Here is a 14,002-nt window from a genome sequence, read left to right as displayed (position 1 = left end):
AAGTAATCTTCCGGATCCCTCAGCGCAGGCCTCCAGGAAGTACTGAAACAATATCTTTGGATTTGCTATGATGCGAGAGGATAATAAACAAATAAGATTGGGCGCCGAGAAAAAGGATGCGTTTGTTTTCTCAACCTGCAAAGACGTTCCTTATTTCCTTCTGTAACCGGACACACACGTTTACGCAGAGGAAGCTTGAATTATATGGATACATCTGGATCCTGAATCTTAAAATATTGGGAAGGGAGTACTTTAAGGTTCACTTGTTTTTAAGGCCGGTATTTGACGCTTTTATAAGTAGCTGCGCTGTCAGTGGCTGAAATGTGGGGGGCTATAAATCAAACTTCCTGCAGCCCCTCAACTCACACATGTCAGTGAAGTTTCTCTAAAAAAGATTGAATATGCCGAGACACATCGGTTAGCTTCCCCGACATGCCACTCAGACTAGACTTTAAAGAACGTAAAGAGGAAACTTGATGGATGGGGTCACTGATGGGGTGAGATGGTGAACTAGAGCCCTCGTGGTGCTCGTCTTTTGTGTTTTGGCAGCGAGGGTAACGCCGGCAAATTAAGTAGAGTCAAAGCCATCTGTTGAATGTATGGTGTCCTTTGTGCCTCACAGTTTTCCCTGATTCCTCGTCCATCACTGAAGGTATGATAGTAAATCTGTGTGAAACAAGAGCAAAGAACTGGAGGAATTGGACACAAAAATGGGGTGTCTAAAAAGTTTGCGTGGCGCCCTGAAGGTGAAGGCCTAGGGTACAAAAAGAGGATGATTGCAAAAAAAGGATAGAAAGTTAGAAAACACGACCCCCGTGAAAGAAAAAGTGACAATAATGGGCAGCGGTGTGTGTGTCGCTCCACGGGGGGAGCAAGACGAGCTCTGTATGTGGCGACCATATCTATTATGGGTGAACAAAAATCTCTAGATTCCACACACATCATTAGGGACTGACTGCCGTGGCACTGAGAGCGGCGCATCTGTGTTTGGAGTCATTACAAACACTTTGTTGGGGCCTGAGATTCAAAGAGTCTTTGTTTGGGTCACACTCTTTCACCGCCGCTCCCTGCCATCCTCCTATTCAGCTGACCGCCAGCCATGGAAACAAGAAGCCTTTCACGCTCGCTCTCCCATTAATACAGCTTTTCTCTGTGCCTGCATCCTTGTAGCCTCATAACGGAATCTGCTACTAATAGGACTAGGACGAGTCAGACCTTAATTGGTTTTCAAGGTGATTTAGATCCTGTTGTTGTTTTTGTGCTTGGACATATAAGAAATGTGATTAGTGTGAATTTGCCTTTTTATATTTATAGTCGAAATCTATGTTCATGTTTATGCAGCGACTGGAGCTCAGTTTTCATCTCCATTCAAAAATGACGCACTTAAAAACATCCAAATACCTCTGTGGTGCTCGTCTGTAACGGCCATCGTGTATGGAAGCCACAACAAAAGGAATTGTTAAAGAAAAACAACTTAAATAAGTCTGTATTTTTTTTTATTTGTTTGTTTGTAGCGTAAGTTGTCCTCATTGAAAAACATTGCAAGATGTATGCTACTAGCCTAGCAGTATCTGGTAAAAACAAAATTAAAATACAGACTCGTTTTATTTTTTCCGGAACAATGCCTCATGTCGAGGCTTCAATTCAAGATTGACGTTACAAACAAGCACCATGGAGGTTTTTGGATGTTTTTAAGTGTGTCACTTTGGAGTGAGCTCTAGTCGCTACATTAAAATGGACTTACTCTAGCTCTTACTCGATTACTCAATTTTCCATTAATCCCATATTTAAAAATGAAGGCCAAGTCATTTTACGTTTAAGGAACTGAGACTATGACTTAAAACAAGAATACAGAGACGACCAACTGGTGTTGAAGAAAAGACATTACAGAGATTATTAAAAAAGGTCAGGCCTCCAATAATTTTGCTAATAAAAAGTCTTATACTTCCTGTAAAATAATCTCAAAGTTGGGGCAGTGATCTTGAACGCTAAAAGACTGACTCTTCAGTGTGAGTTTGATATGAATGTTCATCAATAAACCCAACTTATACCTATCATTTTTAGATTGACAAGAATTTATTATTATTATTATTATTCTTATTGTGGGTTTCCTGAGCAAGACAACATCCCCCATCGTAACCTAAAGTAAACATCACACCTCCATAGTCACTTCTTTTATCTTTAACTCCTTATCCATGACTCTCACTTATTTTCTTCCCGTTTTTCTTTTACCTCCTTCTCCAAACTACACTAACACTGAAAACCCTTTGTTTTTCTGGAGCTAAAATCTCATTCATATTAGTTGCCTTTTAAGTTTTCTGTCCTTAATAAGTGTTTCTGTTTCCCAAATGCACCAGTGTACGAACAAACAAACAACATTAACCACCCAAAAAGCTTTACAAATGGTAAAGAAATCTCTAAAGTCCTCCTGAAGCAATACAGTATATCCACTTGAATCGTTTTTCTTTGTTTGCTGCTTCTCAGCGGCCCTGCTTGCTTAAAAGTTTGTGTTAAAGCAAGCAGTCGGAAAATAAATAAAACATGGGAAGTTTTTTTTAGAAAATACATTGGATTGTGTTTTTAAATGTTTTCCATATATATTCAAATCAATACAGTGTTAGCTGAATACAAACTTAAAAATAATGTTTGAGGGTCAACATTGATTTGTGCGTGTGCTTGTGCACCCTATGATGGCGGCCATTAGACAGCAGTAAGGCTGCCATGATGAATCGCTACTTAGCCCTGAGAAGTGCTCTTGCTCAATGGGCTGTGAATTTCCCGCTGCTGCCGTCAGCCTCCAGAATGTTAAATAAAGTTATTTGAATATTTGTAATATTAATGCACTCCTGTGTCAGAAGCCTGCCAGAGCTAAACGCTGGGAGGAACTCTGGTCCGGACCAGTAGAAGATGACTGTATACACGCAACGTTATGAAATTGGTGGATGATTTACTATTCATTACATGTAGAAAAAAAGGATCAATATCTACCTCCAGCGTCTGCAACAGCCTGCTGCATTTAAACAAACATCGTTGGGAAATATCAACGAAAAAGCATTGCTGACTTTAAACAGGCAAGCTCTTTGTCGTTCATATAACACCACCGTCATAGACATAATCTGTGTATTAATAATATAAAAGTGGTATAGTATAATACAATATCTAACTAAATAAAAATGTTACATAATTAATATACAATTTTGAAAAGATAAAGCAGCCGCGAGCAGTTGGTTTTAACTCCATTCTTTTTATTCCCCTCTCTTACTTAAATGTATTGCGTCTTATTGATTAAATAATTATAATTTAATACATAATGCATGAATAAACCACAACTCTTTGTCAGCCGAAAAAATGATCAACACTTTATGACCAATTTGATGACAAAAAACTATTTGTTCTAAACTCTGTCTTGCAGGAAATCACTATATACAATACACAAAATTCTTCTATTTTTCTTTTTTATATGGAACAAATATTGAAAAAAGACTGTTTTGTATTCCTTAAACAGACAAACAAACAACAATAGCTTAAGGTAGTTGAGCCAAATGTGTGTAGTTTGGGATAAATAAAGAACATATGCCCCAAATGACAACTAGAATCGAAACAGATTTTTCGAAATAGATTTATCAGTTGTTTCTGGGAAGATTTGGCTTGATTTTTAGAAAGTATTCCTGTAAATTACTTTAAAATGGATGGAAGTCTCACTGAGCTGATCTTTTATTTACCAGGCTGTTTTAACTTTTAATGTTGGATCGATCAACACTTAAAATGTGGTTATAGGCCTCTGACTTGGCTTTATTTGCTTTGAAGGTTATAAAGTCACCAATAAGCTCTTGTAAATACAAAAACAAAAATGAAATGCATGATGCAATTATGTTTTTAGGCTCATGTTTCTGAGTTATAGACAATGGTAAGGTAATGATACAATAATGTTCAGTGTTCAAAATGCTCAGCTAGACCTATTTATGTATTAAGTCTTACTTGTTTGATCATTAGATTATTAAGATATACTTCAGATTCTCCCCATAGAAATAACTTTTTTGTAAGGTAAGGTAAGGTAAAACTTTATTGATCCCTCAGGAGGTCTCCTTCGGGAAATTGTTTTTTTCCAATAGCCAGCAATTTTTCATAAACAATAAAACATGATACATTAAAAATTAAATAATAAGAAGAACATAAAGAGAAAGAACAAGATGACACAATCTAAGTCTAAAGATAAAGACAAAGAACATAGGTCAAAGAAAAACAACAAAGACAAAGGATACAAAAACTAACATAGAACAGAAAATCCAGATACTCTCACTCCACTCCTGCCCCCGAACTCAGAATTGTACAATTTAATAGCCCGAGGAATGAATGAGTCCCTGAGTCTATTTGTTTTGCACCTGGGTAGGAGCATTTGTGCACTGTTACTACAACCTCAACATTATAGCTAGTACAGAATGCTAAACAAGCTCTGAAACATGCTGATTTAAAGTGTATTAATAAATGTCCAATCTAATGCTAATGTTAATGTCATCGTTGGTGCTTAAATGTTTGTTTGGTCTCAGTTTAGGACCAGAAATATGAATAAAAACCATCAAATTAGTTCAATAAACTGTGTTACCTAAAGTTAGTCTCTTTCTTCAGACAGACTCGCACTAGTTTAGATACCGTGGAGATAGTTTGGCGCCATTTGAACCATCTACGCTCAATTAACCTGCGGGATAATAAAATATTTAGCAGATTACTTACATAGCCAGGAGGGAGGGACAGAGTCGGAGCGAAAGAGAGCGAGAGAAAGAGAAAGAGAGGGAATACACTAATGGCTTTCGCAGGAAAAGAAGGGGAAGCGCTAATGTGGATGACACGCTGGCATCGTCGCATCCGAGGACAACAACTCGACATGGTCTCCGTGCCCGGCTGACAGCGGGCCGCTCAGACGCACACCGCGCTACCTGTCGCTAATTAAAACATATAGATTAGAGACGCCAACAAACACACACCAAGAGACAAACGCACACCAGTGCCCACCTACGGGTAAATGAGGCCAATTTTCGCAGTCACAACAAATGATCCAAAATTAAACCAGGAGCTAATGATTCATTTGTCAAACACAATTTGTCGGCGGTGAAGATACAAATCTGGTTTTAAACATGAAGCTCTCCGGCTTTTTTTTCTTCCAGCTATTTAATTCCCGACGAGCCCCGCTGTGCTTCTAAACAACATGGCGCCTCATCCGTGTGATACTGTTCCTTCTCTTGTCAAAGAGAGGAAGTCAATTCCGTATGAAGCGCCACGCTTCTTTTTTTTTTGGTTCCCCGCGCTTTATCTTTAATAGGCAATTACTTCAAACCTAGCGCTGAGCTCAAGCTATTGCGCCAACCCCCGACTGATTGGTCGCCCATAATGCCGAGCTTCCACAAGCACTTCTCCCCTTGTTTAAATAATGAATAACACGCTCTTGAAAAGAGGCTGTGTCGAGACTGAAACATGCTCTTTTAGGAAGGTGGCTCTCAGCAGAGATCAGAAGAACAGTGTGCCGGTACCGCCGGGACCGGTGGAACCATGAGGGACAAAGATGGCAGGATGTACTCTTCCTCTCATCTATCTTTTCCTTGTGTTCCTTGAATATACAGGATGTTACACCAGGATCAGACTCTTTTCAAATCTTTTTATATTCTTGAAACAACCATGACCCTTATAACAAGACTACTACTGGTAACTAGTCAAGCTATGGAAGAACCTTTTAGGTAAAATTAAAACATTTTATTTGTCACATTTCTTTTTTACAAAAATGCACGTTATTTTAGTTTCAATCTAGATGTAGTCTTAATCTATGGTTCTGTTTCAGTGGACTAAAAGTTTTTTATCCTTTCTGCAGAAGATTTACCCACAACTTTTTTTTTTTTACTTTTGGTTGTTTTTAGGCAGAATATCTTCCACAAAGTGTTTTTATTTTTCACTTCCAATTCAGAAAAGTTCGTCCACATATTTTTTTTAAGTTTTTTTTTTTTAAAAGAGTGTAAGCAATGCAACAGCCAACTCCAGCTAACCAACACACTCAAATTGGTTTAAATTCCCAAGATAAATATTATTAAAATGTATCTGTGCATTTTTAAGTACACAACATTTTGCCAAAACATTTTGTTGGAGGGAACACTACTCAGACAAAGTGAGTTACTATGGAAACAGATTGGAATTTCTTCAAAGTCTTAAAAACTTAAAGGGCAATTTATGTGTTGATTTGTGTTTCTTCAATGATCTTAGTATCTTAGTTGATGTTGTTTTATTGTATTCATCAGTATATGTCTGTTTGGACAAAACTCTCATTTAATTGTAATTATTACATTATAAAAATGCCCACTAAAAACATTTTATTTTTCTGGAGATACAATCTTGTGACCTTAACCACACCCACTCTGCTGTGATTGGTCAAGCATCATTTATGTCATACACGTTTGAAAACTGGATTTTGAATCAAATCGTGACTCCAAGAATGGAGACGTCCAAAGATTCTCATCTCTACTGTTCATGCTCACAGGTCAGCAGTTTTTTTTTCTTCAGTTTCAAACCTTTAACAACTGCACTTAAAGTCTCTTAAACTGTCAAGTACAAAACTTATTTTCTTCATAGCTCAGACAAGTTGAATTACTTAAGTATATTGATTCTATCATGTATTTTTCTGTCAAGTTTACCGTTTCTGGATGAACTTAAAATGACAGTTATGTGTTAGAACTTCATTTTGTTTTTGATTCTTTTTTTTCAACTTGTAACAAATTGGGAAAAAAAAGAGACAATATATAAATAATTAAACGTAATATAAATCACGTGGTTTTATTGTTTACAGTTTTTTTGGGGGATGTTTATTCAAAAAAAATGTTAACAGTTTAATTTTTTTCACTTACATTTCTTTTATGTTTTTATATCTATATTTTCCCTTGTGAGCCTTTTTTTATGCTTAATGTCGCCTCTAAATAATTGCAGTTTATTATGTTGCCCCTTTGGAAATTCAATTTCCCAACAGTGCTTAAATTGAGATGGAACTCCTGAGTAAACAAAAATGTCCTCCTTCTCCCTTAATCAATGTATTCTGAATATTGAAATATGTTGAGCTGTTTTTTTTTTTCTTATTTATTTATTTTTCAATACTATCAAGTGCATGATTTTTACTAGCTTGTTTTTCTCTCTATTGTGTTACAATCATGTCCCGACGTATAACCAAATACCTATAACACAATAAAAGTTTCTCATGAATTATTAAAACAAATCTTATTTTGTGTTTTATCTACATCAACATGAGTGGAAGCTCAGCAGGTGAAAGATCTCAGCACCGCTTAGATAGAACGGCCAGCTTGCACCTCAAGACGACATCTTTTGTTATTAAGAATTCCCGGGAATGTAGGTCTTCACATACCACGCTGAGGCAGAATCAAACATCTTGCCATCTGTAAAGTGGGCCACACAGAAGGATGGCATTCGCCGCAGATTAAAAATCAATGCAAATGTGCCTCTGCTGCGCTGGAGGTGGATGTGATCAAGGAGGAATTATGGCACGTCGTTCTCAGCAAATGCACGGAAGACAATCAATCCAGTCATTTCAACGAGGAGGGGAAGAAAAAAAAATTCTGTGATCTTAAGACGTGCTAATGCTTTGTTACACTCGAGACTAAAATAGAACGCATTTAAGTCATCTGTCAGGTAGGATCAGTCCCTCTGGAGTTCGGGTTTTGATCAACCTGGAATGGTTCCCCCAAATGAACCTTAACGTCACAAACGCATCTGTTTTTCTGCTTTAAAAAAAAAAAAAAAAAGAGATTCATTTTGATAGGATAAATATAAATAGAAAGATCATTTATTTCATTAATTCATCAGAAACAACACACACATACATACTGTTACTGAGTAAAATCTCTAAACTTAGGAAAATGATGTCACAACAGGATCTGGAGCTTATAATTCATGTGTTTGTGTCTTCTCGTTTAGACTATTGTTACAGTTTATTTTTTGTCTTAAAAAGAAAGAGGTTGTCTCATCTGCAGTTAATACAAAACTCTGCAGTGAGAATTCTGACCTGCTCTAGTAGAAGAACTCACATTTCTCCGATCCTTAAAACTCTTCACTGGCTGCCAGTTTCTTTCAGGATCAACTTTAAAATTCTGGTTCTTACTTTCAGATCTATTCATGGTCAGACTCCTCCTTACATCAGTGATCTGATCCAGCCTTACACCCCAGCTCGGGCTCTGAGGTCTGTGGATCAGAATCTGCTGATGGTTCCTGAACACACTTCCGGACCAGAGGAGAGAAATCCTTCCAGGCTGTTGCTCCTAAGCTTTGGAACGATCTTCCTCTCCATCTGCGTTTGATGATCTACTGACTCCTTTAAGAAACATCTTAAGACATTTTTATTTGTGCAGGCTTTTCCTTGATTTTCTGGGACTCCTGTGTTTGTCTTATTTGTCTTGAACTTTTATAGTATATTTTTTAGCTGTATATTGTTTTTGATTGTTTAAGTGCATTGTGACCCTGGTCTAGAAAGGGGCTTTACAAATAACCTTTACTTACTTACTTATTAAATAGATTTGAATCCAGTTAAGTTTAAGAACATTTTCATTGTAACTAAACATACATTAATTTGTTGTTTATTTCATATTTCTGGTGCCACTCAATTCAGTTACCAATTATTTTTCCTGGGAAGTTAAGCATTTTAAGATTTATTCCACAACCGTTTTGAAAAGATTTTCTCAAAGAAAACCTTCTAAAATGGTCTCAAAATTGCGGCTCTATTTTATGTTTAAGTTGTATTGGGTTTAGGTCCGTCACATACATATAATTAAGACAAAAATTACCGATTTCAAAAAAAAAGAAAAGCTTTTGGTCCAGTCTCAAGAAGAAAAGACCTCTGGTGGCCCCGTTGCGAGTTGCGACCCCTGAATTTAAATACCTCTTGTTATGTAAACCACACCACAAGACCAACAAATATGAGTATCTTACCTCTGCAGACGTTCCCGTTGTCAGGTTCAAATCCTGCCTTGCATGTGCAGCTCCCTATCGGGACCATCCACTCCCCGTCGCCATTGCAGTAGAGTTTTATGGGAACATCCACCTCCTCCGAGTTCGGGATACACATTCCCCTCGCGATGACCAAAGAGGTGCTCTCGGCTCCCGTCATGGTTTCTGGGAATATCGCAAAGTTCTGCACGACGCTCGGGCACTTCTTGTAGAACACCCGGACGGACAGCAGGGACATGCAGGCGCCGTAGTCCTGGAAGGCCAGGTAGAAGCCGTTCTTGGAGAGCGGGCCGAAGCTCCGGACTTCAGTGTTCACCTTCATCAGCCGTCCTCCGAAATCCACCTGTGAGAAGCTTTCGTCCGCGGCTATGGTGTCCACTTTGAGATAGGGCGCCTCCATCCAGAAGGCCGTGCCCTTGGTGGCGATGACCGCGTCCGTCTCGTAGTAGTAGAGATTGAAGGTCTCCTTGCAGGAGCCGGGCACGTTGGGGATGGAGCTGCAGTCGCGCACGGTGAACCGGATCTCCACGTAGATGCGCTGGGCTCCTCGCCGGTCGATGAAGGTGGTGAGCAGCCAGTTGTTCTGACTCGGGTCGAAGACGTTACACACCTGGTAGGTCCGTATGGTGTTGAGGTTCTCGTCATAGCCGCTCACTTCCTCCCACTGGAGGACAGAGAGAAAAGAAAAAAACAAAAATTAATTTAGATTTTTAGTGGTTTTAATTGTACAATCGGGAGGGGCTCAGTTGAATTCCATTGTAATATATCCATAACAGAAAATATTCATTACCATTACATTCATAAAATTCCAATTAAATCTTCAAACTATTAACTTTAAACACCTCAACATACACATCATTGTCTTTACCATATGTGACACTGTATGTATAAACAAAAAAGAAAACTGCGAATGAAGTGAAAGAATATCACAGTAAAATATTGCTTGTAATTGGAGGAACATCGATTTTTATGGGCAACTATGCCTGAGACTACAAGTGAGTATATTTTTTATCAGAATCAGTAAATGTTAAATTAAATCTGCATGTATTAGGAAATGAGTCGAAAACAATGACAAAGAAGAGACACACTAAAAATACTTTAATACTTAATATATATATAATATATATAATATAACTTCCTGAAGGTAAATCCAGATGTAATCTATATCCACACAAGAAAATATTAATACAAATGAATTCATAAAATCCCAATCATACAACTTTAAACTATAAATTCCCTAAAGATAAATGATAAGGAAACAACTCAATATAAATAGCTGAGATATTACACGTCATTGTCCTTTAAATATGTGACCATGTATGTATAAACAAACAATATCTGTAAAATATTGCTTTTTATTGGAGGAAAGTATTCAAATAATTAGGAGAGTAATATAATTATATGGTCTGAGAATAAAAGTTAGTATATTTTATACCATTATCAGTAAATATTACTGTATGTATTTTGGGAAAAATACAGAGAAGTTGGTGTAATTGAAAGACAATATAAGAGATAAATAGTTATTTCCTGATAGTATTTCAGAAATAAAACAAAAATGTATATAATGTCATGTATTTATAGCAAAACAATGTTAAAACATTATGTGAAGATGTCATTTAGTCTATATAAATATATTTATAACAAATAAAATGAAAAATGTGAGTAATGTATACAAAGTCACTGAGCAGCAATTGTCAAAAAGAACTGACGAAAAAATATACTTTTAAAATGTTCTTAATGCACATACATCAAGTTAAAATCTGTGGAAAGCTGGAATTTTTTATCCAACTATAAAGACAAGAAGGTTTTATTCCAATTGGTTCCTCATGCGCTCCGACTCACATGGAATAGAGAAAACCATGATCGGCGTTATGGACGTGAAGGTAAAATATTGCTGAAGTGTCGTAAGGGACGAGAGAAAACAAGAGAAGGTTAGATCCGGCGGGAAGGAGGAAGGAGTGGTGGAGGGTAGTGACAACACCGACAAGATAAACGAGTTTACAGAAATGCGAGTTGCAAATTAAAGACTTTTTTTTTTCTCCCCGTCTCTCCCTCTCTCTGCTCCCTCTGTGCCCACTTTGCCGACGACTCTTCTCCCCCTCTCCACTCTTCTGCCTCTCGTCTCTGCTCTATAATGACCATTCATCAGCATTACAGGAACCTGTCCCTTTCAGCGCTGCCTGTTCATTAATACAGCCGGCCCTGGGCTCCTCTGCACCCGTCCGCCTCGGTCTAGGAGGGGGTCCTCGCCGCCCCTCGTCTAGCCAAATGACCACCATCCTTCACTCCACAGCGGGCCCTCGGGGCGTCCACGATAATGCCCATCTGAAATCTGTCCAGACACTCATTGGTTCATAAAATAATGAACTACCGGAGATATATGACTTTTTCAATATCTTTAATCAGTTATAAAGATGATCAAACTTTTAAAAAGCATTGAGTTTCTTGGACACAAGTGGTAGCTTATCAAAAAATAAATAAAAAAAATACATCGATTTAATAACGAGGAGCCGGAGGACACAGTTGGGTTTTGAGGCAAATATTGGATTTCATAAATCCCCAACATTTGGATGAATTATTTATGGGAAGCATCTTAAGCTTGCAGCACGTGGGCCATTAACGGCCTCTGAGATGACTTTCTCAGGCCAATTTGATCTATTTCTAAAAAAGAATATTACATTTTATTTAGTTATTTAAAAAGTGGCTCAAATTCAGAAAAATCCACTAAAAACATAATAAGAAAATTGAACTTGCGCAGAAAAATAAAAAAGCTGAACGACGCCAAGAACCTCCACAATTCCTAACCTGTGGCCCAGTCTCAACACGAATGTACCTCTGGTGGCCCCCGAGCCAGTTGACTTCACAACCAACAATGTATAGGAACGAACAATACGATACCATAAGTTGTACAGGATATAGCAAAAGTTATAAGTTTAAGTGAACATTTATTCTCATACCATAGCAAAATGGCATCAAATGTGTCAAGACTTTGTGGAAACATGTTATACAAGCACAAAAAAAAAAATATATATATAATTTTTATACCAGTTTGAATTCTTGCTAATGCTCCACATCAGAAGATAACCACCCCCTCAATATCACGAGAAGAGAAAGAGATTGGAGAAGATGATTCTTTAGCTCTTCTTTTAAAAATATAAACTTATATTCAGATTATAGAATTCTATTCGGCGAATTGTGCGGAATTTTTGTTGAGGCAAAACCTGATATTTTGCTAATTAGCTTAGCATTCAACTGTTCACTAGTGAGGGGTTGATGAAGCTTCATGAAGCAGTGTCATGTTGTTTAGAGGTCAGTAGGTGGCGCCATCAGTTTAAAAATGATGTGATGTTTCATTACACCAGTTTAATACAAAGGAAAATAGTGCAGAGACTGCCATCTAGTGGACTCTGAAAATAATGACACTGTTTCACGAAGCTTCATCAGACCATCACTACTTTTCAACACAAAATCCTGAAAAAGTCACTGCTAGCATCGGCTAAGATTAAGTTTGTATTCCAGAAATGCATTTTAAATAGACTATATTCATGGAAACAGCTGGTTCCCTTCATGAATACATTTTCCAGATTTTTCACTTTGACCTTTTTCTGCACAGACCCCTAAACTTTTACATCATTTAAATCCAATCAATCTTTTTCTGTGGTCCGTGGCATTTTCCTTGACCTTGGCGAAGAAGAAGGGGAAAAAAAAAACACATCATCACCTGTCACCTCACTGATAATGGAATTCCCTGGTCTTCGCATCCATTTTCCTTTCAAGGATTTGTGTATAAAATAACAGTGGTCTTCCTGCACGGTGTGTGGGCAGTGTTACGCACCAAAGCGTGGAAGGAGGCCTCCGTGTTCCATTTATATTGTTCTGTTGGGTCCTTCAAACGTTCACGAGACACATGTGAACTCTCGGGTTTGAAGGGATCGCAGAGATTGATGACCTCTGATGAGACTAGGTTTAGAAGAAAATACGAGTAATAACACGATGACTCTGTTAAGGCAAGTTCCAAAGATTAATAAGTGGAAATTACTCTTTTTCAAACTAGATATTCTGTTTAGTAGAGATTGAGATTAATTCATTATTATGTATACTTACTCGATTTTTATGTAGGGCTGAATATCGCTGTTCATTTTTTAAATAATTACAAAATAATTAATAAAACACCATTAAGACAGTGGTCCCCAACCCACGGTCCTGACACCGGTACTACTGGTACATGAGACATTTGTTACTCGGCTACACAGAAAGAGAAAAATAAATAAATAGTCCGTTCTATTGATTATTACTGTCTGGAATGTGTTTTTGTTGTTTTTTTAAAGACAAATTTTTCTTTTAAATAAACATAGGCATTTCTCTCTTGACTAGTGAAAATGAGTAAAACTCAAAATCTGTTTCTCGGAGTCTTCATTCTATATAAATAAAGCATAAACTTAGATGGCACAAAGTCTCTAAAAGCTAAGAGACACACACATACCTAACACCATCGTCTGCATACAATCCAATTGTGTATTTTTTGTAAACAGTCCGGAGTTCTTGCTGATTCCGCGTTATGGTGAGATGTTTTTTTCATGCACTTAATTTTTGTTTTTTGCCGTAGTTTAATTTTTTTTTACTGAACGTCAGTCCGGGAATAGAATCCTGACATTTTAGATCCTGACACTCGTCCATGTAAGGGTGGAACACCTTGACTTAACACGTCAAGTAATAAAAGGTTAAAAATCCCTGCAATGACAGGCAGAATAGAATCGGGTTGGTTCTTCTTTTCTATAAAAAAAATAAAGGGAATAATATGTAAAGTGGGGCTGCAGGTGCGGTGTGAGTCAGGGGTGGCGTCTAGTTTTACAGGCAATTATCAGGACATGAAAGAGTTATGGATTCACTGAGCTCTTAATGTTTAGTTAATGACCAGCAACACCTTGCTGAGCCGCAGAAGAGCGAGGGCATCGGAAACAAAGAGACGAGCGAGGGCTATAAATGAAATATACAGGAGACGGTGACATTAAGT

General features: G+C 37.6%; 1 protein-coding gene across 2 annotated transcripts in view; it reads right to left on the bottom strand.

The window, feature by feature from the left end:
* Positions 1-14,002, bottom strand: part of ephb1 (EPH receptor B1) — a 209,911-nt gene that overhangs the window by 115,653 nt on the left and 80,256 nt on the right. For both annotated transcript variants that reach the window (XM_087811862.1, XM_087811863.1), the window contains exon 3: positions 8,971-9,652. In XM_087811862.1, coding sequence (XP_087667988.1) covers positions 8,971-9,652 — 682 coding nt within the window. The remainder of the gene's footprint in view (positions 1-8,970; positions 9,653-14,002) is intronic.

The sequence above is a fragment of the Callionymus lyra genome, chromosome 16 (genome assembly GCF_982586985.1).
Source record: "Callionymus lyra chromosome 16, fCalLyr1.hap1.1, whole genome shotgun sequence".
Lineage (NCBI taxonomy): Eukaryota > Metazoa > Chordata > Actinopteri > Syngnathiformes > Callionymidae > Callionymus > Callionymus lyra.
The sequence above is the reverse complement of the archived record's forward strand: the minus strand, read 5'-3'. Positions and strand labels throughout refer to the sequence as shown.